The sequence below is a fragment of the Thermothelomyces thermophilus genome, chromosome 2, assembly GCF_000226095.1.
Source record: "Thermothelomyces thermophilus ATCC 42464 chromosome 2, complete sequence".
Classification (NCBI taxonomy): Eukaryota; Fungi; Ascomycota; class Sordariomycetes; order Sordariales; family Chaetomiaceae; genus Thermothelomyces; species Thermothelomyces thermophilus.
This window is the reverse complement of record NC_016473.1, coordinates 3,985,541-4,007,477: the sequence shown is the minus strand read 5'-3', so window position 1 is coordinate 4,007,477 and position 21,937 is coordinate 3,985,541. Positions and strand designations below refer to the sequence as shown.

Genomic DNA, 21,937 nt, shown 5'->3' with positions numbered 1-21,937 from the left:
GGCTCAGAGTCGTCTGCCAGAATCAAGAGTCCTGCTGTGATCGACCTTGTCCTTGCCGCCCTGTCCAGCCAGAATCTCTCCACTCCCATGACCTCTATTGCTCAACCGTGACATAGTATAATGTATAGCTATGCGCACCGATCTGCGCCAGGTTCTACCTATTAGCCATCAACGTCTTGTGCCCTCTCCCTACACTAGTGGATGATGGGGCACCGATCTCTCTTCTCTGCTAACCACTTGTACCTGGTCTGTCACCCTGCCTCAGAGTATCTCTGCCTGAGCCACCCCTGTAGTGTCTTCACAATGAACCCAACCGTGCTGTCGCCAAGCAACTAATCCACAAAGCAATGTAAATGCACCGATCTGACGCTTGCGCCGACATCCAGAAGTGTCATGTGGCCGAGGTTTTCAGATCGTCGCTTTGCTGGATCCGCCGGTCTTTCCGAGCGCAACTGACGGCTCTGCTCGTCCGCACCGAGCGCCCACTTGCTCCTTGTTACGTGCCCACGCCTCATAAACAGACTTGTCATTCTGTCAAACTGTTCTCTCTTCAGGAACCGCTTCCTCTTCATGGAAGTGTATAGACCTTAAATCGTCAGCCATCAAGCGTAATATCTCCTCGTCTTGTGGGCGGCCTTCGCCATCGCCAGCAGGCGCCGGGCCTTGAGCGGCGGTGGAAGACCCTACGCGGTCCCACTCGCCGAAAGCCCTCCAGCTATTGGGGTTCTCAGCCGAGAAACGTATGGGCGAAGGGTTAGGCGCTCGATAAACGCCCGTCCTCTTCGCCGACCGCCGGGTTGGCGTCTGTGGCATTTGGTGGGCGACGTTGGGGGGCGAGAGAACGGTTTCTCTCCGGTTGGTCTCGTTGGTTATCGGTTCAGTTTGCGGTCGATTCGGAGCATACAAGGCTGTAAACCAGTTACTGATGAGCCTGGATGCAGAGTTGTTATTCTCGAGAGGCGAGGGGGCGTGAGCTTTGGGCCGCAGCAAACTTGGTGTGATTGGTGTTTTCGGGGTCCGTGGTGTGGCGGCAATGTTCGTTGCGACTCCCGTCTCAGGGTATGAAGAAGAATAGCTGGCCTTGTCATGCCTGTAGGCTGCCCCGGCAACCTCGTTCACAGTGGCGCCTTTTCTATCAAGCAGCTGAACCACCTCGATGGCACCAGCCGCCTCTGCCATCGATCCGTCATCTCGTGACTCCGGCGTCGGAATAGTTAGTTGGGTCATCCTGGACAACATGGACTCTATCCATCGGTCAGTTACAGAACCCCGCAAGAATAGCTGGCAAGTCGGTTACCTTTCGACCACCGATCCGGGGTGTCTGGCGAAGTGGGTTCCGCAATATTGGAGGCGCCTTTCAAGATTGCTGAGGGTTCGACGTTCTGCAACTTGTTGTTTACGGATCGCGCCGGAGCGTTTCCTTTGCGCAAGATTGAGGAAGCCATCGAGGACCCAGAAAATCGCTTGGAGCCACCCCTGAGTTGTCCATTCGCCTTTGTCGCCTGTTGCTCGGGTGTGACCGACTCTCGTTTGTGGCTTCTGGATGGGATGACTGTTTTACTCCTGCCAATGCTCCCAAAGAAATTGCGATGGCGCTGATCCTTTGAACCCAGCGCCCTGCTCGAGGTGGTCGAATCAGTCTGGTGACCGCTTTTAGCTCCTTCTTTCCTCTTTTGTTCCCGTTCGATCTCCTTCCTTGCGCGACGTTCGCCAACTCGCTCGCAATCGTAATCCTTCCAGTCGACCTCAAACATCTTGTTAAGGACGAGCTGGCCGTTTCACGGCAGGTCCCAGCCGTCATAGCCTCTCAAGAAACCCAGGACAGGAGACAGCGAAACAAAGATGTGCAGTTTTACAGTTATTATCGGAGAGGCGAATTGGTGGGCGTAGGAAGGTTCAACAATGACGAGGGAAGTTCTAGCTCTTATTGTTGAGAGTGAGATTGTGGGTTTCAATTAGTTGCGCAAAAGGTAAGAAGTGAAGCAGCCTTACCTCGAAACCTCGAGGGAAGGATTTCATGGGTGTTCAATTGGCGTCGGTGCCAAAGGGTATCCCAAGCCAATGAGCGCCGGGGGTCTGCAAAGTCAACCCAAACCTTTTAACTTCAAGCGGAGGCAGAACACCCTCTTGAATGAAAATGGTCTTGTATTTCGTCACCACGGGTTCCTGACAGGTTCGGTGAGCAAAGGAATGGGACAGTAGCTGGCATGAGCCCTGAAATGGGCAATGAGACTCAAAATCTTTTCAGCTTCCATATCGAGCACGTTTCCGTTGAGAAAAGGAACAAGAGTTCCTGGTCTCTCTTTCCCGGTCTGTTCACTCCATCGAGCCTGGCCCGATTCCCACACTAAGGCAGTTACCACCTATTAGAGGCAGGCAGAGTCCTTGAAGAGAGAAGAGATTGACGCAAAATAACAATCTCATAAACGATTAAGACTAGGAATGGTTGCGACCGGCCCTTGCACTACCTAAGGCTGTTGACGGTCACTGGGCCGTTGTGAGTTCTGCAGTTCAGCAGTCCAACAGTTTCGGGGTCCTGGTCTGGACCCGGTTAGCTCAGGCTCTAGTTTGTCGCCAAGAGAAAGTAATGAAGTTCGTTGCTTGTTCGAGATTTTGGCAAGTTTACTAGCCTGCTCAAGCGTCCCAGATATACTGCTTGAAAGACACTCGCTCGATGGTCAAGTCATGTTCAACAAGAAAAACGGGTCCAGTCACAATAAAACTCAATCGCACATTCTTCACGTGCTTCGTTATCTGATTCAGGCATGTTTGGGTCATTGCAACAACGTTGCAGGCAGGTGTTCGGGCGAGCGTCTGTAGCTTCACTGGGTCGCCGCCCAGGAACCAAGAAAGTGAAACTCTGAAGACCAAGAAAGACAGTATGACACTCACCGTTGCGTACTGAGCGAACCACTTATATGGTATTTGTCCCATCTTGGGAATGCTCCGATAGCTAATGGACTGCAAATGTTCAATAATCGCTCTGATGGACCGCAGCCAATGCATCATTGGCACAAAATGGGATCAGAGAAGCGGCGAATGCTCCGTTGTCTGAAATAGCCATCAACAATATTAATGACTCCATACAGCTCTCTCTATAATCCCTCAATCATATCCTTCAAGCAGCATATGTACAATATTCTTATTTGCGACCCCGTATAATTACTCAAATAGCAAATATAACTGTATTTCTGCCGTTCAACGATACGATAATTAGGCTCTGAGCGCCGGACAAAAAGAGGTGTTTGATTGAACTAAACTCAGTCCAGTGTACCGTTCCGAGATTGTTGAAACAAGCCGGGCATTTGAGCTTGAAGTTTAAGTCATTCTCGGTATCTTCTTGATCATGGAAGGAATGAAGGTCTCGAAGGACCTGCACTTGCCAAGAGGTGATGTGGGCCATGTATCTTGCCGAAAACAGCATGCTCAAGTGACGTGTAGCCAATAGGCGGCCAAAGCTGTCTGCCGCCTTTTAGCCCGCTTCCAGGTGGGGAACCGTACGTGGTAAGCGCCTGCTGCCGATGTATTGGCAACCTCGATCTCAGTACTCCCTCGTTGACACTTCAATCAATCGACCGTCAGCCTCGTTTCCGTATGTATGAGAGGCTCACATCATTCTTTGTTTGTTTGGGTCAACCAGCCAGCCATGCAGCTCCGCGCGGCTTGCTTGTAGTCGTGCAGGACTCGAGGGACTTGGATGTCTCCAAGCGGAACCCTGCATCCGGCGCGGTTTGCAAGGGGCCTACAAGCAGAAGGACTTCGTGGTGACTGGGAGGTCGCCAGTAGAGGAGCTAAACGTTGGACGCCAGGGAACTATGAAGAGGGTTTTCTAATTACACAATGGGGAGTGGCTAACCGTACCTGGCCGGGGACAACGGCAATCCATCACTTGGCGATACCGTCTCTCGATCCGCGCCATGTGCATCGTGTACATGTTCCCAGAACTGAGCCAGTGCCTCGAATCGGCATCTCCTGCAATCTCAAACGATCTCAATTTTTTGTGCCTCTTGAATGATCCGCATATTCTACAATGGTAGTTGCTGACGGCTGAGCTGCAATACGAGGGTAACGCGCGAAAGAAGGCTAACACAGCATAACGCAATTTGTAAGCCCTTATTCTAGATTTTGCTGCAAAATAATAATGTCAAGTCCAATAAAGGGGTAGCATTAGAGGCAGTATACCTCACGCATGGCTATCTACATGAAGCACGTGTCATGTTGCAGCTAGCCTGTGTTTTGCTCCTTTTCCTCATGTTTGTGAGTATTTCCATTGTCTCACCATCCAAAAAAGGGGATAACATTATTTTTTCGGTGTTACAGGTCCTACGACCTCTTTTTTAGAGCCGAGAGATGGCAGCTGTGGCAACCGCAAGCATGAGAAGGTTTAGCCAGCTCTGATGTTTCTGAACTCTAATTAGTCATTTCTAAAGATCGTAAAATGTGCCTTCAGCCTCATGTTGTGAAGATGTGTGAAGATTGCCAAACTTTCAATATCTAAACAGCTTTATGTACTCTTATTCTTGAGGTGTGCTAGTTTGATTCTTCCGAAGACCCGCTTCCGAACTATACTTGCTTGCTCGTTGCCTTTTCACAATCATTCCTTTGTTTCATCTGCAAAGAATGTGGTAGAAGACAATCCCAAACATATCCTTTGGAATATTTACGCAATTATCTAGCAGCAAGCCTCTCAGATGATCGGTCAGATAATCGGTTTATAAGTCCTCGACTTTCCGGTACTATTTGTAGTATGAACAAACCAGAAAACGTTAGGCTTAACTTTTGCTATTTAGGTCGCTCCTTCCATCTTAACTTGAGTGTGACAGGAAACTAGATTCCTTTTTCAATTCTAGGGCTCATTAAGACGGGAGAGATTCCTGGCAACCGGCTTAAGCCTCTTGCACACACACAAAACAACAGACCCCAAAACTCGCAGCTGTAACTTTATGGTCTCCCTTGTCGCTAAGTTCCCCTCCTCATCGCCCAACAACTTGTCTACTGGCCGGCACATTACACCCAAGAGTCGATCTGATCTCACCGTTTTCCCCAGCTCACCTAACTCTTTTTCCTCCCCGCCTTCTCCCCACAACGACACTATTTGTGTTTTACCAGAAAAGAGATTGCCCTTCTGCCATCATGTTCAGGCGCCTCTTCCCCGGGCTAAGGAGGATCTCTCCGCAACTCAGAACGTAAGTCGGTTTTCTTAACCTAGCTGCCCCTGCGATCACTGCGCATGCACATTGCTGCCGCCTGCCGCACATTGAAAGAGACGCGGTAATCAGTGGCGTGAAACAATCGAGTTCATGCTGTGGTGCAACATCCAAAGGGCCTGATGTTATATATCTGTTCGCCTGCTTTACGAGCTCATTTTACCCACCGCTATCCGTGCCATACTTGTCGAGTTCATTTTCCTTCCCCTCCCTCTATACCTTTCTGCCGCTTCAACACCACACTAAGTTTTCATTTTACATGGATAACGTTCTCTTCTTACCTTCCTCTAGGGACGAGATCGAAATGAACCCAGTGCATCCCACGCAAAGCCGAGCCACTCAGGAACCAGAGGTGAACCGCTCAACCTGGTTTCAGAAATTGAAAGATGGTATCGCAGACATCACCAGGCGCGTAGACGACTGTGTGAGCAGATCGTCTGTTGGCCAACTCTTCCAACTCCAAGGAAGCGGCCATGTTAGTGACCAACGTGCCCTGCTACCTGATCCAACAGATTGCTAACTAGTTCTTCACCGCAGCCCAAGGAAATCGCGGGTGCTTGCTTTTCCACGGAGATTCGCGCAGTATGTCACACATATATTCCTCCTCGGTGTTCTTTTCAAGTCCTTCGAGACAAAATTGGTGGCGGAGCATCAACGCAGACCTCACCATCGCGGAAAGACCCAGTTACCGGAATCGTCGCTGACCTCGGTGGACAAGGGCATCACAACTTTCACAACTATGGCATATGTCATTGCAGTCAATGTATGATCTTTTATACAACATGTCTTGCGTCTGCCTCGACTAAAAAATTTTCACAGGCATTCATCCTTGCCGAGTCGGGTTATGGTTGTCCCTGTCACAAGCCGCTCGACTCGCAAGGAAATTGCGCCAACAAGGTCGAGTGGACTGAATGTTATAACGGTCAGTTGGCTACTTGCGGAGGCCGCCCGCAACGCAATTGTTGACCTGGAGACTAGATGTCAAACTCGACCTTATCACTGCCACCACTGCAGTGTCTGGGCTCTCTAGCATTCTCTTCGGTTTTTTCACGAACCTGCCTGTGGCTCTCGGGTAAGTTTGGGAGACGCCAGCTCATATCGACACCTGAACTGACAATTTGCTTAGCCCCGGCATGGGACTCAATGCATACTTTACTTACCAGGTCGTGGGCGTCAATGGCTCAGGCTTGGTCAATTACCGAGTTGCACTCACTGCTGTGTTCATGGAAGGTTGGATATTTATGTTCCTTGCCTTGACAGGATTGCGTCACTGGCTGGTCAAGATCATACCCGGGACCATCAAGATCGCAAGCGGCGTAGGAATCGGCCTCTTCTTGACCCTCATCGGCATGTCGTATACCTCTGGTCTCGGCATAGTCACGGGTGGCATCAGCACACCGCTAACCATCGGAGGGTGCCCAACTGAGAATCTCAACGAGGCTGGAGAGTGTGCGTCAGGAATAATGACGAACCCAAAGGTCTACGGTCTTCGTTCTTTTAGAATCGAACCGGCTGCTGACTCATTGCGTTAGATGTGGGTGGGCATCATATGTGGCGGCCTACTTACGACGATCTTGATGGCTTTTCGCGTCAAGGGAGCAATCATCATGGGCATCGCCCTTGTCTCCTTTTTATCATGGCCGTGAGTACCCCGTCAGGTCTTCGACCGTTCCACGTCACTCACTCCCCGTTACAGACGCAACACCCCCTTGACGTACTTTCCTAACAACCATGACGGCGACCAGAGGTTCAATTACTTCTCCAAGGTCGTCAGTTTTCACCCAATCCATCACACGCTGGCCCAACAACAATGGAACCTCGCAGGAGAGTCTGGATCGCGCTTCGCGATCGCCTTGTTCACTTTCCTCTACGTGGACATCATCGACTGCACCGCCACACTGTACTCAATGGCACGGTTTTGTAGCAGAGCACGGAGGGACAAGGCCGACTTTCCCCGATCGACAGTCGCATTCTGCGTTGACGCTTTCTGCATCTCAATGGGCGCGCTGCTCGGGTTGTCACCGGTCACCGCCTTCATCGAGAGCAGCGCTGGTATTGCAGAGGGTGGGCGAACTGGCCTGACGGCTATCTTTACTGGATTCTGTTTCCTTATCTCCCTGTTCTTCGCCCCGCTCTTTGCGTCCATTCCAACCTGGGCCACGGGAAGCACGCTGATACTAGTAAGACTTCTCGTGTTTCTGAGACCTTCCGGGAGGGCTAATAGCGGCGTCAGGTCGGTTGCATGATGATTCGCCAAGTCACCAAGATCAACTGGGGCTACGTCGGTGACGCCATTCCATCGTTCATCACGATGGCCTTCATCCCGTTCACCTTCAGCTGTGCCTACGGACTTATTGCGTAAGTTCGCTGGGCTTCTGTTCTTCCCATGGTGGTCTTACTTACGCGGCCTATTATAGTGGTCTCTTCGCCTACGTTGTCATCAACGGCATCATTTCTATCGTTGTCAAAGTTTCCAGGCAAACTATAGTCCCTGAAAACTACGAGCTGAAGGAGTACTGGTCCTGGAGATTCCCAGGAGAAAAACCGTGGATAGCCGGGGCCGTTCTCCGCTGCATCAATTGGATCAAACGACGGGAGGACCGCCGGGCTTCGTTCGCGCTCGACTCACGCGACGAATCGGCCCACGCGGAGCAGTACAGGTCTGATACGGGTTCGAAGGCAGCGGCGGATGTCCGCGAGATGCCGAGTATCACAACGCCCGAGCCCTTCCGGAAGGCCTACTAATATCGAACTTTCTGACGTCAACATCATGGCTGCAGGGTGTTATTTACCACCGAATGCCAAGGCATCTCAACAAACATTGTCAAAGGAACAGCTCAGAGGGCATCTGGACAAAGGAGATGCTCACTTCCTTCTCAGTTACCAAAGGCCGCTCGAGTGATAAATTCCCAAAGGTTGCCATGATTGGGTTGACGCCACCAGGCGGATACTGCAACAGGAGTGCGCATGTACAAGGGAAGTTGACGGACATGGGCTTGCAACTTGGTCAATCCTAGCTACCGATTGAGAAAATGATCTGTCCGTGTAGTTCTCAGCCCTGCGGTTCCTCAAAGTGAACGGTAGTCTCTTGTAAGCTTCCTAGGCCAACACTCTTCAGGCCCCTATTTCTTGAAGCTCTGAAGCAGCATGCGTGAAACTCGTGTTGACAACGCCGAAGAAGGATATCTGGGTCGCGATCCGCTCCACCAAGGCACTCGGATTGATCCATTTCAGCAAAAGTCAGTTCAAGCTTCCAAGAGTCACGCAGTATAATCCTGTTCAGTCGTAGAAAGGACCGGGAGGAAAGGGGGGGGTGGTCCGAAGGGCCATTCTGTGCCTGACGACGGGTTGGAAATTGATCCGTATATTGCGCTGTAAGGGTCTCACTACACACCCCATCTCGGATTGTAGTTCTCGGGATGCGGCAATAATCACTATACCATATCGCAACCTGTCGACCTCCGAAATAACTGATGCTAGCTCGTGAGGTTTGCTTGGTTAAATTCTGTACGGATTACTGACCTGGCCAAGCCAGGTTCAGAGGAGCATGTGAGAGCGAAGAAGGGGAACGGACCTGGTGACTTGGCATGCTTCTTATCTTATCGGCAGCCAGGCAGCTTCCAACTTGCATCATCGCGTTCTCTTCAAATTTGGGTTACGGGAACGTATTGAGCACTTTCGAAACTTACAGAGTCAAAGAACGAGAGCTGCCCTTGGACCGTGGGGTTTCTTGTGGGGCAATTGTACTGTACCTGCTCAACTCGCTTTCAATTACTTCACCCAGAAGCGGTAGCTTGAAATCAACAGCGACTACCAGCCACCGACGCCAAACACAGCCAAAACTATCCACCAAGATGAGTGGTGGTTGGAACACCAGTAGGCTTCATTCGCGAGTCTTCGGTATGCTAGACCACTGACCCAACGAATCACAGTCGAATCCGATGCAGTACGTAGCGCCCGCAGCACGACCTCGAACCGCCGGCCCACAGCGCAAAAGATGGATCACTGTCGGAAACGGTGGACCCGTGTTTGGCTAACGGCTAGCTCCAGGGCGTCTTCACGTACCTGTTGGATAACCTCGGCGTAAAAGACGTCCAGTTCGAGGAGCTCCTCTCGCTCAACCCGGACGCGCTCGCCCAGCTGTACCCCGTCTACGGCGTCATCTTCCTCTTCAAGTTCCCCACCGACGCACCCTACCGCGCCGGCGACAAACCCCTCGACGGCACCTTCGACCAAGATGCCGCCGAGCGCCTCTTCTTCGCGGCGCAGACCATCCAGAACGCCTGCGGCACGCAGGCCCTGCTCAGCGTGCTCCTCAACAAGACCCCGGACAACACGGCCTCCCCGAGCGGCAGCGACGACGACGACGACGAGACCATCGACATCGGCCCGGAGCTGACCTCCTTCCGCGAGTTCACCATGGCCCTGCCGCCCGAGTACCGCGGCGAGGCCCTCTCGAACAGCGAGCTGATCCGCGACGTGCACAACAGCTTCGCGCGGTCGTCACCCTTTGTCGACGAAACCCAGCGCGGGCCCGACGAGGCCGGCGAGGACGCCTTCCACTTCATCGCCTACACCCCGATCGGCGGAACCCTGTACGAGCTCGACGGCCTGCAGCCCGCGCCCATCAGCCACGGCCCCTGCACGCGAGACGAGTTCCCGCGCAAGGTCATGGACGTCCTGCAGCGGCGCATCGCCCGCTACGACGCGACCGAGATCCGGTTCAACCTGCTCGCCATGGTGCGCGACCTGCGGATCCGCGCCCGCGAGATCGGCGATTTTGAGCTGCTGGCCAGGGAGGAGCGGAAGCGGAGGGACTGGCAGTTCGAGAACGCCCTGCGGCGGCACAACTTTGTCGGCTTCGCCGGGGAAGTGCTCAAGGGGGTTGTCGCGGCCAAGCTCAAGGAAGGGGACGGGGCGTACGAGAGGTGGGTGGACCAGGGCAGGCAGAAGATGCAGAGGAGGATAGAGGAACGCAAGAAGAGCGGTGCTGGCGGCGGGGGCTCAGGAGAGGATGTGGAGATGGCTGGGTAGCAACAATCCGGTGCCATGCTCGATCGCTGGACAAGCGACATCTCGGTGGTCACGAAGGCCGAGATATAACTATGGAGCAAATATCAAAGTTTTTAGCATGGCCCATCTTCAACACGGAATTTTAAGTGCCCACACGTATATGCAGAGAGGTGGATGTGCCGAACTCAGAGGAAATGATTTATTACGGTGAAATCAGCGCGGTCTCTTAAGCTCCTCTAGCGAACACGAGCAACGACCACCACTCATCACCGTAGCGATGCTGGGTCCATCTCAAGTCACAAGAAACGGTTCACCAGCATAACACGAACACGGACTGACCGGAATGCATGTCTTCCTCTATCGTCGGAGCGGCCCGTCGCAGCGGCAATCGAGTCAAGGCAGTGATATTCGCTTTAACGCCCATGTATCCCATCCGGCTCCGCGTGCACCATCATGGTCCTCAATGCTTCTTTATTGAGTGTTCGTGACCGACTCCTTCTTTTGTGGAATCGTAGCCTTGACCCGAAAAAATGCCATGCTCGCGTACACCGTTCCGGAAGAAAGTCAAGCCCAGTGTCAAACAGAATCCCCCGTTTCCCCACTCAACCAACAACTCCCGACTTAAGCAGCGGTGAGAGCCCGGCGGATGCGGATACCGCGCTGCCTCGAGGTAAGGTGGGACTCGTCGCGGACAACCGCCTCGGCCTTCTGGACGGCCTCATCGGCCTCAGTGAGGATGAGCTCGATGTGGCAAGGGCTGGACATGTAGGGGTTGATCTGTGCACCGGTGTTAGTGCCCTCAGAGCTCCATCGGAACACATCGCTAGGTGTTTTGAGTAACGTACGCGACCGTGGGCGCGGTATGTGCGGCGGCGCTGCTTGGGAGCCTGGTTGACCTGAATGTGCTTGACGATCAGGTTGCCAGTGTCGAGACCCTTAGCGTCGGCGTTGGCCTCGGCGTTCTTGAGGAGGCCCAGGAGGAACTGGGCGGACTTGACGGGCCAGCGGGCGCGGGTAACGCCGAACTGCTTGCCTGTTTTCCACGACAATCAGTGTCAATTCCCGACATCTCCCCGTAATCTCTCTCGCCCGGCTGTAGGTCCCCCCCCAGCTTCATCTCCCCCCACCCATTCCCAATGCTCGAAATCATGACCCTGAACGAAAAATCGTGATGTCGGACCGTACCTTGAGCGGTCCGGCCAGTGGAGCCGGCATAGCGCCTCATGGGGACGGCCTCCTTCTTCTCAATGACGTTCTCGAGGAACTTCTGGGCGCGCTGCAGCTTCCAGCCGTTGATCGCCTGAGCGGTCTCGCGGGTGTTCTTGAACGAGACACGGAGGTACGACCCGCGGGCGCGGGCCGACTTGGCGGGCGCAATCTCAGTCGCGGCGTACCGAACCTAAGATCATCAAGATGCCCGGTCAGCCTTGGTCCTGGATAGCTCCCTTAACAACGACCCAAATGTGATCCAACATTTCCCCCACTCCAACGCTCTAAACTCGAACGACAGAGATTCCCCAATATATCGGCATCGAAATTATCGTAGAGAATTCGGGCTCGCAAGGGTTACTGACCATCTTGGCTGTTTGTCGACGTGAGGGCGGAATCGACCGAGTTTGAAGTTCGGGAATGATGGTTGTTCCAAATTTTGTCGCCAAATGCGATTTTCGCGATTAGGGCTCTGTGGGTTACGGTTGATTGGCTTGTGCGGGAGAGCTTCGGCCTCAGGCAGCAACGTGGGACACTGCTTGCACCTTGGCGGGCAGGGGGTGGACTGCTAAGGTCAGTAACTTATCCGCACCGAATTTTATGCTGCATCCAGATAAGGTGAACAACACCTTGGTACGCGACCATCAACCGGCCAGTCAAATTGCTGGAGAAACTCCCAGCCGAGGAAAGGCCAAGACTGATGGCCCCAAGCGTGGCCCCCGCTTTTTTTTCTTGAAAGTTTAGGAAATTTTCCAGCTCCATCAAGCTTCGAACGACTTTGACAAGGCCGCGCACTCGCACCCATTGTGTCCCGAGGGGCTGTTTGTGCACGATATCGAAGCCGACGCCGTCAATTTTATTCAAACTCAAACCGATATCCTCCCCTTTTTTTCCGAACGTAACAATCAGTCACAATGGGTATCGACCGTGGTGGCAGAGGTGGCGGCCGAGGCGGTGGCTTCCGCGGTGGTGGTGATCGCGGCGGACGCGGCGGAGCGAGGGGCGGCGGCCGTGGCGGTATGTCTGCGATGTTTCCTTTTCTCTCAGACTGAATCCTCATCGCGTTCTGATTACTCTACCCAATCACTCGCACTTTCTCTACGTTTGGCGATGCAGGCTACCGCACCCTTGTTCACCACTCAACCAGACAAGAGAAAGCGACTAACTCGATTCTCAAAGGTCGTGGCGGCCCTGCTCGCGGCGGCCCCGCTCGCGGCGGACGTGGTGGCCGTGGCGGCCGGGGAGGGTATGCAGCTGTTCCGACAAACACCTTGGGTGTCTGGTATCGCTAACACCAACTTAGCGCGCGCGGAGGTGCCCGTGCGAAGGGAGCAAAGGGCGGCAAGAAGGTCATTGTCGAGCCCCATCGCCACAAGGGCGTGTTCGTTGCTCGCGGTGGGAAGGAGGATCTGCTTGCTACGGCCAACCTGGTCCCTGGCGAGTCCGTGTACGGCGAGAAGAGAATCTCCGTCGAGAGCGCTGGCAAGGGAGATGACGCTGTTGCGACCAAGACCGAGTACCGCGTAAGTACCATCAGAGGCGTGCTCGTCCATTATCATTGAAAAGCAAAAGCTGACGTGCTGTTTGATAGATCTGGAATCCTTTGTCAGTCGCTCCGTCTCCCTGCCCAACACTTTCACGAGCTGACATGAAAACAGCCGGAGTAAGCTTGCCGCCGGTATTCTCGGCGGTCTAGAGACGATCTACATGAAGCCCGGCTCTAAGGTTCTCTACCTCGGTGCCGCCTCGGGTACCTCAGTGTCCCACGTTGCCGATATCGTCGGACCAACTGGCGCCGTCTATGTACGCATCCTCTAGCCTCGGGGATTGGCATCAACCTTTTTTTACTAACAACACGCCCAGGCCGTCGAGTTCTCGCACCGCTCTGGCAGAGATCTCATCAACATGGCGGTATGTCGAACTCAAGTGCTCTTTTCGTGATTCGGGATACTGACTGTTCTCCAGACACGCCGTACCAACGTTATCCCGTAAGCAGAGCCGTCTTGGTCTCTATGCCTCGTGCGTATATATGACTTACACGAAACAGGATCGTTGAGGATGCTCGCAAGCCGATGGCTTACCGGATGCTCCTGCCGATGGTTGATGTCATCTTTGCCGATGTTGCCCAGCCCGATCAGGCCAGAATTGTCGGTATCAACGCCAGACTGTTCCTGAAGCAGGGTGGCGGTCTCCTCATCTCCATCAAGGCTAGCTGCATTGACAGCACTGGTGAGTCATTCTCGCAAGCCTGTTCTGATTGCCGCTCGCTGACGCCTGCCGCAGCCCCCCCTGAGCAGGTGTTCGCGAGCGAAGTGCAAAAGCTCCGCGAAGACAAGTTCTTCCCCAAGGAGCAGCTTACTCTTGGTGAGTAGTCGATTGGATTGTACCCATGCTATGCGCGCGCTAGCTAACAGGAATCACAGAACCGTACGAGCGTGACCACGCCATGGTGTCCTGCGTCTACCTGCAGAAGGAGTTTGAGGCCAACTGAGAGCGATCTCGATGTGCTTCTTGACTCTTTTCCAGGGCGTTCTCACATGGGCTGGTGTTCAACAGGACGGTTGGCTTGTTTGAGTCTGGGCGGCGAATGGCGTTTGGGGCTTGATCTTCAGCATGTGTGTGACTAGAGTAAGTAACAGGATGTAAATTGACATCTTTGGCGGAACCGGTCACTTCCCCCGCGTGGTTTCTGCCGTGCCATGCGGCAGTCAAACGTCCTTTTCTTCTTTGCAACCGGGCAGAGAAAGGGGCTAGCCGTTATGTACACCGGTCACGTCTGTCAGGAGCGGGAGGTAGGCGCCGCAGGGATACCGTACTCCCTTAGGGGTAAGATTGGAAATGCGGATGTTGGGGCACCGGCGAGCTAGGCAGCTCAAGCAATGTGATGGGCGCGCCTGATTCCTGGATGGGACACTTGATGTCCGATACTTCTTCGCATGCCTAGTGCCGTGGCACGTCCCTGGCAGTCGTTGAAAACTGAACATGCGCCCTCCTGAATCAAGCCTCATAAGGTTCCCTTAGCGTCAAGTCAGCTGAAATCCCAAACACACACACGCTCGCATCATGGTCGGGACCCCTGGCAGTCTTAGTCCTTCGCGCGCATGCGCGTGGGACGGCTGATGAGCAGCCGCCTGGGAGAAAGGCTGGAGCTTGGTTGTCACCCGTGCTCCTCCTCCGAGCTCGGCGATGGTCGGACGGACGAATACGGAGGTAGAACCAAAAGGGAAAGGGGGTCCGGGCCGAAGCCGAGTCGTGAGGGCGGAGAACCGGAATCAACGGCGGCCGGGCTGTTGGCCGGGGGATTTATTTCCCTGCGGCCAAGAAGAATTGGTTGGGAGGGGGAGGGAGGAGGGGGTTGTTTTTGTTGTTGTTGTTGTTGTTGTGACCACCAGGGGGTTCTGAATTGTAGTGTACTCTGCCTCGCCCGCGAAACAGAGACGTCGGGGCGCGCTCTGGTCGGCAGTGGTCCAATCATGAACCCCCCTCCTTCTCCTCTTCCGGGGTCCCCTTTCCTCTCTCTCATCGGGTTTTGGTCTCAGATCATCTCCATCAATCATTACCATGATTCAGAGGGCCCATCATGTACGCATTTCGTGTCCCGCATGCGTGCGACCCATCAAGAGCTCTTTCCCGTAACTTGCCAGCCCGTCCCATCATTAATTACTCGTTCGTTCGTATGTAAAAGTGGTCGGCGACTGCAATCTCGGCAGGCGGCATGCCCGACGCGGGCAACCAAAAAGGGACAGGAGCTGAGGTCGCGCTCTGACTGGCCGCCACCCTCTCTTCTGTTCTTCTGGGAAAGGGGATATGGGAAGAAGGGAGACGGGGAGGGTTGGGTGGGGGCGGAGCAGGCGGGAAAGCATCGCATGTTTTTCTTTGTTGTCCATTTCGAGCCTGCTGCTTGCATGCCACGCCCCCAGGGCCGTGATCTCCCTCCTGAACGGATATGAGGCGGTGTGTACTGTACGGTATGCCCTGATTGGCCTCGCTGGGAAGGTATGTACGAAACTTTTGAGCAAAAGGAAAGTGCAGAGTGGCGGATGCCAAAAGTTAGGCAGCTACTCGAGGTACTGTATGTATGTACTTATATGTAGCGTATGGGGTCTTGTTTACAGGACCTTATTAGCGCGCGCCTCGGAGATGTGTAAAGGTCCTGATGATGCAAACGAGTGTAATTATGTCTCTCACCAAGCGCTTGGTTATCCTGTCTCTCGATCCGAGGTGAGTCCAGTTGCATGAAGCGTCAGGGCTTGGGCTTCTGGAATACCGAGGTGAGTAATTCGCTGTTTCCAAAAGCGTTTGCCGGGCATTACACCCGTAAATATTAATTACATCTTCACCAAGGTCAGGCGGTCCGCGTGTTGTGGTCCGTTTTCTCTTGACATGACCGTCGGGTGAGACAAGATGGGTAGAGGGGGCTGGATCGCGTCTTCCCCGGTCTTCTCCCATGTTGGCAGAACAGGGAGCTAGACGATAACTGCTGTTCGAGTTCCTGGCCCGTCGGAACCGGCGACCCCCGTTGCTCCAGCGAGCACATTTTGAGCACGGGAAGCGAGCAGACGAGGGGTGATCCTCGTATGTGGCACGGTTGGCTGGGGTTTTGGCTGGAGTTTCGTTACCAGTCGCCGCGGTTGTCTGTAGCTTGTCTGCGCGCGGCAGTTCGGTAGCCCTGGCGGCCGGGGACTCCGCTGGGCAAAAGCTCAACTCCCAATTTTCACCGGAGCGCGAGCCGGATATGGAACAACGGATACTGGAGCTTTCTCGATGGAGTACGGGATACCCATTCGGGTTTGCGGGCGATCAAAGAGAGGAAAACGCAGTCACGGCAATCCTTAGTGCCTCGAAGGTGGAGACTCGTCCCAGGCTATGTATGTACCGTACTCCGTAGCTCAACTCCGAACGGAGCCGACCAGGTTATCCCGAGTTGTCGGGGAATGCGACAGGTTTCGCTCTCTGAATGATGGGAAGCCTGGTTTAGTTCATGGATCACCGACACGCTACTGATCTAAAGTACCTCAGTCAAGGCAGGCCCAATACCTTCGTACCTGATCAACGTTTGCGGTCGTAAGGTATAATCCGTACTTGTATGTAGTTACATGTGCATTTGCTCTGCAGACATCTCCGATTGGTCCGGGGCGCGTCACCGATTCAGCGCTTCATCATCCACTGGCGCTCTGGGTTATCGGGGCTGATAAGAAAGGGACGGCCAGTCGCTAACCACTTCCATCAAAAGCATGGCTCACGGGTAATAAGGGGGGGAGCGTTCTGAGATCCCGCGCGCCGGGGGGCCGCCGGGGGCGATCCTCGACCACTCTGCCGGGTCCAACCAACTCAAGAAAAGCCGAAGCAACTTTGGGGAAGACGGGGGCCCCGCTGTAGTGCCTGGTTCGCGAGATTACGACCTGCCTGTTCCGGTCAGCTACCAAAAGACCCGGGGGGGTGGGGTCAATGGTGGCGTTGCAGGGCGTGTAATGTGTGTGTGTGTGTGTGTGTGTGTGTGTGCTGGGGGTTAGATGCGACTTTTCGATCCTTGGGACCGCTGTGCTGCAGGGAACCGATGCGACCTCCATTTCCTAGTCGAAAACAAGCGGGTAGATGCGATTGATTGACAGACTCACAATGGGTACGGTGCGAAGGATCGACGTGCTGCTGCTGCGTCTTCGGGGCCTTGGGTTCTTGTCGGGAGGGGAGAGAGACTCCCCGGCACGGAATTTCTTTACTTTCTCTCGGTGCGATTCGTCCGGGCTGAAAACAGGCAGGTCATTGGCTGTACAAGTATGCGAGTATGTGACGTATTCTCGTACAGAGTACACACAGTAGTAGGGTGCGAATCAACATGTTGCATTCCAAGATCAGCATGAGTCCTGCAAAGGTAGGAGTTTCAGATCATGATGGGGTGGACCATCACATGAGCAATCTGGGGCACCAAGCTGTGGGAGGTCGGTAAGGTAGGGTAGAGCAGGGTAAGGGAGGGCAAGGGAGGGGGATAAGGGAGGCTAAGGAAGGATAAGGTAAGCTACCTAAGGTTGGTGAAGAGAGGGAAAGTAGGTTAAGGGAAAGTAGGTTAAGGGAAAGTAGGTTAAGGGAAAGTAGGTTAAGGGAAAGTAGGGAAGGCTAAAGCAGGCCGAGGGAGGCTAAGGGTACTTTAACTAACCACCTCACTGAAAGCAGCGAAAATGGAAGGCAGACCTGAGCTATAGGCTGATGGCCGTGCTGGTGCCGGGGGACTTCCTTGTGGTTACTCTTTCGCTCGGTTTGTCCAACACTCACCGTCGCGTCGTGAAACTCGCCGGCGGCAATGTTTAGCCTAGTGCAGGTACATACGTATGTATAGATATATGTCTGGATGTATGTATGTACAAGTACGTAGAACTCGCAATAACCTACTTGGTACGGCACTGTGGTATGTACACTCCCCTATGCCAGGTCATCGTGTCTTATCATGTTAGCGAAGCGGGTACCGGGTAGATGAGAAACGTGGGTTGCTCGGTTGTTCCGAGAACATGGTCTGGAACATTGACAAGAACATTAGCATTCGCGAGTTTCGCTTGTTGTAGTCGTCCTAGGGTGCCCCGGAGTTTTTAGTTGCTTGGCTGGAGACTCAATATCGAGTACAGATTACAAAGAGGACCCTAATATCTGACTGTGTATGTACATACACGACCATCCGATCGGAGTTTTTAGCGCTCGGCTTCTTCGTCGTGAGGCCCCCGTTCTGGACTGATTGACGCCCCGGGGCTGGCTTAGTGTACTAGTAACTATGGGCGAACTACACCGCACTAGTGTGTCGGATCATGCCGATGTGCTCGCTGCGAGGATATACTACACTAATGTAGGGTGCGCTAAACTAGGGCCCGTGGCAGTTTGTGGAGTGCGCATCCGTAGTGTGCACTAAGTCTGGACGTAAATACTCCGTAACTGATTTGTGGTCGAAACAACACTAGCAAGTGAGTAGTTAGTTCTTTCTCTCTCTCTCTCTCTCTCTCTCTCTCTCGCTCTCCCGAACGTCCAACTCACACGTTTCGTCAAGTCACGAGGGTAGTGTAAGATGTGAGAAGCAACCTCCCTCCACGTGCTGGTAGTTGCACATACACTGGTACATTGTAAACACGAGCAGACGCATCAGCGGCATGATGTTCTGTTCTGAGCAGATGCAGCAGCCATGACGCCTTTGCATCGTGACGAGTTACGAACTGATTCACCTCGTTTCCATTTCAAGGAGTCGCCGGAAGCAAGAAGCGCGCCTTGCTTCGCCGCCTTTGTGCGAGCTACCGGATCCCATTTGGTGTACGTGCTTGTCAATCGTAACAATGATTTCCTTTTTTTTTTCCCCACTCGAAAGACGCCGGTTGAAGAATGCCCATGCACATGAGGGAGGGACTGTCTGAAGCCAGGCGCCGGTCTTCTGCTGCCCCATTCTTCATGTCGGATGTCGTCGATAAGTGGACCTGACACGAAGACAACGGGCCCTTGCATCCCCGATCCAAGTGTACACTACACAGTAATTGAGAGCGCGTCGTACAGAAATCCGGTGTAGTGTAGGTACTCCGTGAGTAGTGCGTATATGTACGTATATACAGAATGGTCCGCGATTGTCTTGGCTCATACGGTATATACGACTGGTGTCCCGGCCAATGTAGCAGTATCATATCATTAAACATTTGGCCCTCTTGTGTATCCTTTGGTGGCTAAAGTAGTTGGCCGCTCCACGGTATCGAAATTCCTAGCCACTCATAAATCCATTTACAAGGAGAGCACCAGAGTTTTCTAGAGGAGTATATCATCATTCAGCGTGGATTGAGGGCGCCTGAGCAGGAGACTAGAGTTTGCAGTATACTACGGTAATGGTTAACTAACCTGTTACACAGCCAAGTCTGTCTCTCTCTCGTCTCGCCGGGGTTGGCGCTGGTTAAGGTTATCGAGCCTTGGCATTGACCCAGAGCGCGGGAGAGAGGGGCCGGGTCGATCACGAATGGTTGGCTGATCCGCCTCCCGGTTACACGCGAGACAGGGTTGGCCGAATCAAGCTAGCTTGGCCCCAGCCCCCCTGCTTTTCGTCTACGGTTTCCGTATTCGGTAAGGTTGACACACTTTTTCCACCCAAGGAGCCTGTGGCACAGCCATAGGACCTTTGGCCAGCGGGCATTGTGCCCTTCGTCCGCAGAGAGTATACGGATGTATTCCGAAGCGAACGGATCACTCCGTACTGCGTTCTCCAATAGTGTACTCGAGTATGACACACTTTCTCGTCTTGACTGCCTCGAGGGAACAGCAGCAGACCCGAGTCGGATCCCTTCACCGCGGTTCTTGAGATGGGCAGTTCCCCGCTGGCCGATCGAGCGCTCGCGCGGGACAGCAAAAGCAGCAGACTGCGTGCGTCAAACCAGTGGATATCTTGCCCTTTCATCAGACTCGTAAACACGTTCCTGCATCGTAAGCCTTCTCTCATTAGTTTCCACACCTCGCTGAGCATGATTCCGTTTCGTTGCGACCCAAAGGCCGAGCTGGCAATTGCGCAAAGCACCAGTCTCGTTTCATGGAAAGCCGCGAATACCTGGCCTGGCTCCTCTGCTGTGTTGCGGTCCTGTGTCTGCCTCCGTTCCCTTGTTCCCTTTCTCTCCCATTCTTTCTCTCTTTTTTTATTTATTTCTTGTTGGTTTCGAGAATGCTCACGGAGGCTACTCAGTAATTCTAGGGTTCTGCGAGATGCGTTCAAGACCCTGCCTGGAAAAGATCTTCCCGGACAACACCCAAGCCGTGGTTCATTTTGTTCGATGCCACCATGCACCCGTAGCGATGGGCATGTATGTGGTGTACGGATTACTGCACGCTTATTGAATGTGTTGCGAGGTCGGCCGGGCCCATCAGATACGTGTACACTCATGAAAATTTGTGGTAGTCGGGGCTTTTGGGTGATGAGCTGTTGATCGCTGTCAAGACACACAGAGGAGGCAGCAAGCGAGATCGGCGTTGTGATCAAGGCTTGCACTAGCGTGACCCAACTGCTGGGAATGATCTCCCGCCAAGGGAATCGGCATGAGTCCGCGCCCGATCCGGAGTGGCCGCCTTGGCTGCCTGAGCACGGCCCACATGTCGCAAGTCGGAGAAACCCCCACCCCATGTTCCCTTGTCATTCGGGCCTGGGTCTCTTGCGAATGCGGTGTAGCACAACAGCTCCTTTTTGTCTTGTATGTGCTTGCACGCTTCGGTTGCCCAAATGACGCCCTCACTGTCCGCTGTCGACAGGTATTAGACTTGTACCGCTAGTGTAACATGTATTGTTTACGTGCACTGACCTTCTTCCTCAGAGAGATACCTCACCACTGCCAGGGTTGTTCAAACTTGGCCCGCAGAATTTCGGGCCCCTGCAGACTGTGATCTCTCGCTGGGTCGCAAAGCCGCCAGGGCGTCACGAAATTGTCCGATGGCGCTGTTCCCGTTCTGTTCTTCCGCAATGATTGCCCGAAACGGATAGGCGGCTGTTATTTCAATACAATGACGGCATACAGAGTAAGGCAGCGATTACGGTTACCCGTGCACTAGCTTACCTTAATGAAGGCACCAGTTGGGAAGCCTGTAATCAGTCTTCCAATGACCGGGTCCGGGTTTTGGCTTGACCGAAGAACACCTCACCAGCGGCTTTTGGGGTGTATGCTTTTGAGAGCCTTGTCGAGCATGGTAAGCAAATCGATTGCCCGGTGTGCTATGCGTGCCTACTCTGTAGTGTATGGAGCGCTGCGCGCCAAGAAGTAGTGTTGCGCGATTGGAAGGTGAGTTGGCTTCGCTTTGCGCAATTAAAGGTAACTTAGAGAAAGGTATGTACAGTACGGACTACATACATACGGATTACATACAAAGCCGCGCTTTCGGGCTGCTTACGGCAACACCTCCTGCGAATTAATTTGAGTAGGGAAAAAGGGTGCTTAGCTGAGGCACCCAGTCCAGGCAAACTGAAGATTATTACTACGAGTACTCCGTATATCCCTATCTGCCTCTTTCCTCGCTTACCAATAATTAAGGATGTGAAAGACACGGGTCTAAAACTGGTATCCGAGTTTCGTTCTTGGTTGCTCAATATATAGAGTACCTTTAGTACCTTAGATAACCAACCGCATCAAGATGCACCCGACGACTCTCGCCCTTAATTGGCTCCCGCTCTTGTTAGCTGGTTAGTGTATAGTATATTGGGTCCGTCACCCGGATCCGGAGCACCTCCGTAGAGCACAGCACTTCTATCCTAGCATCACCAATCGTTCGAATGGGTGCAATGAAGATCACGCCATGAGCAACCATGCTCTACTACCACATACGTACACTAACCTTTATAATACATTATGCCTGCCGATTTGCGGTTGGTGGGCTCATATCTGGTGACAGAGCAGCGGCCCCTTTCCCTCGCGTGCTGCGCATCTCGTCGCGGCCAATCATCAGGCAGGCCCTGCTACCCATGAACATGAGACGGCACGGAACACGTGCCCGTCAGACGGATTCTGCTGGGGCCTCCGTGT

The 21,937-nt window shown here is 53.6% G+C and overlaps 6 protein-coding genes across 6 annotated transcripts; 3 read left to right on the top strand and 3 right to left on the bottom strand.

Moving 5' to 3' along the window:
• Nucleotides 1-534: 534 nt before the first annotated feature.
• Nucleotides 535-1,754, bottom strand: MYCTH_100400 (uncharacterized protein; the record flags this gene model as incomplete). Its single annotated transcript, XM_003661974.1, has 2 exons — nt 535-1,228; nt 1,306-1,754. The coding sequence occupies 2 exons, from the start codon at nt 1,752-1,754 to the stop codon at nt 535-537; spliced, it is 1,143 nt and encodes a 380-aa protein (XP_003662022.1).
• Nucleotides 1,755-5,133: 3,379 nt separating this feature from the next.
• MYCTH_100401 (uncharacterized protein) lies at nt 5,134-7,952 on the top strand (the record flags this gene model as incomplete). The annotated part of the gene is made up of 10 exons (XM_003661973.1): nt 5,134-5,186; nt 5,499-5,631; nt 5,745-5,789; nt 6,027-6,129; nt 6,186-6,279; nt 6,334-6,685; nt 6,740-6,849; nt 6,904-7,387; nt 7,441-7,565; nt 7,625-7,952. The coding sequence occupies 10 exons, from the start codon at nt 5,134-5,136 to the stop codon at nt 7,950-7,952; spliced, it is 1,827 nt and encodes a 608-aa protein (XP_003662021.1).
• Nucleotides 7,953-8,859: 907 nt separating this feature from the next.
• MYCTH_2302065 (uncharacterized protein) lies at nt 8,860-10,378 on the top strand. Its single transcript, XM_003661972.1, has 3 exons — nt 8,860-9,083; nt 9,140-9,153; nt 9,258-10,378. The coding sequence occupies exons 1-3, from the start codon at nt 9,062-9,064 to the stop codon at nt 10,239-10,241; spliced, it is 1,020 nt and encodes a 339-aa protein (XP_003662020.1). The 5' UTR covers nt 8,860-9,061; the 3' UTR covers nt 10,242-10,378.
• Nucleotide 10,379: 1 nt separating this feature from the next.
• On the bottom strand, nt 10,380-11,924 carry MYCTH_2302064 (uncharacterized protein). The gene is made up of 4 exons (XM_003661971.1): nt 11,795-11,924; nt 11,406-11,619; nt 11,066-11,253; nt 10,380-10,997 (listed from the first exon to the last, which is right to left on the bottom strand). The coding sequence occupies exons 1-4, from the start codon at nt 11,795-11,797 to the stop codon at nt 10,842-10,844; spliced, it is 561 nt and encodes a 186-aa protein (XP_003662019.1). The 5' UTR covers nt 11,798-11,924; the 3' UTR covers nt 10,380-10,841.
• A 284-nt stretch (nt 11,925-12,208) lies between these two features.
• MYCTH_2314785 (uncharacterized protein) lies at nt 12,209-14,601 on the top strand. Its single transcript, XM_003661970.1, has 10 exons — nt 12,209-12,446; nt 12,609-12,675; nt 12,733-12,952; nt 13,021-13,034; nt 13,088-13,232; nt 13,293-13,340; nt 13,395-13,417; nt 13,477-13,658; nt 13,713-13,793; nt 13,853-14,601. Exons 1-10 carry the CDS (start codon nt 12,344-12,346, stop codon nt 13,918-13,920), a joined length of 951 nt encoding a protein of 316 aa, XP_003662018.1. The 5' UTR covers nt 12,209-12,343; the 3' UTR covers nt 13,921-14,601.
• MYCTH_110951 (uncharacterized protein) lies at nt 14,583-15,001 on the bottom strand. Its single transcript, XM_003661969.1, has one exon. The coding sequence runs from the start codon at nt 14,950-14,952 to the stop codon at nt 14,587-14,589; it is 366 nt and encodes a 121-aa protein (XP_003662017.1). The 5' UTR covers nt 14,953-15,001; the 3' UTR covers nt 14,583-14,586.
• Between the last annotated feature and the right edge of the window lie 6,936 nt (nt 15,002-21,937).

What these genes read in the sequence shown, in the direction of transcription:
- MYCTH_110951 (XM_003661969.1), bottom strand. Translation starts at nt 14,952, where the DNA reads ATGAGAGAGAGGAAAGGGGACCCCGGAAGAGGAGAAGGAGGGGGGTTC.
- MYCTH_2302065 (XM_003661972.1), top strand. Translation starts at nt 9,062, where the DNA reads ATGAGTGGTGGTTGGAACACCA.
- MYCTH_2314785 (XM_003661970.1), top strand. Translation starts at nt 12,344, where the DNA reads ATGGGTATCGACCGTGGTGGCAGAGGTGGCGGCCGAGGCGGTGGCTTC. An exon ending in GGCCGTGGCGGCCGGGGAGG is followed by an intron (nt 12,676 to 12,732) that starts GTATGCAGCTGT and finishes ACACCAACTTAG; the next exon opens with CGCGCGCGGAGGTGCCCGTG. An exon ending in CAAGGAGCAGCTTACTCTTG is followed by an intron (nt 13,794 to 13,852) that starts GTGAGTAGTCGA and finishes CAGGAATCACAG; the next exon opens with AACCGTACGAGCGTGACCAC.
- MYCTH_2302064 (XM_003661971.1), bottom strand. An exon ending in CACTGGCCGGACCGCTCAAG is followed by an intron (nt 11,254 to 11,405) that starts GTACGGTCCGAC and finishes CGTGGAAAACAG; the next exon opens with GCAAGCAGTTCGGCGTTACC. An exon ending in CATACCGCGCCCACGGTCGC is followed by an intron (nt 10,998 to 11,065) that starts GTACGTTACTCA and finishes ACCGGTGCACAG; the next exon opens with ATCAACCCCTACATGTCCAG.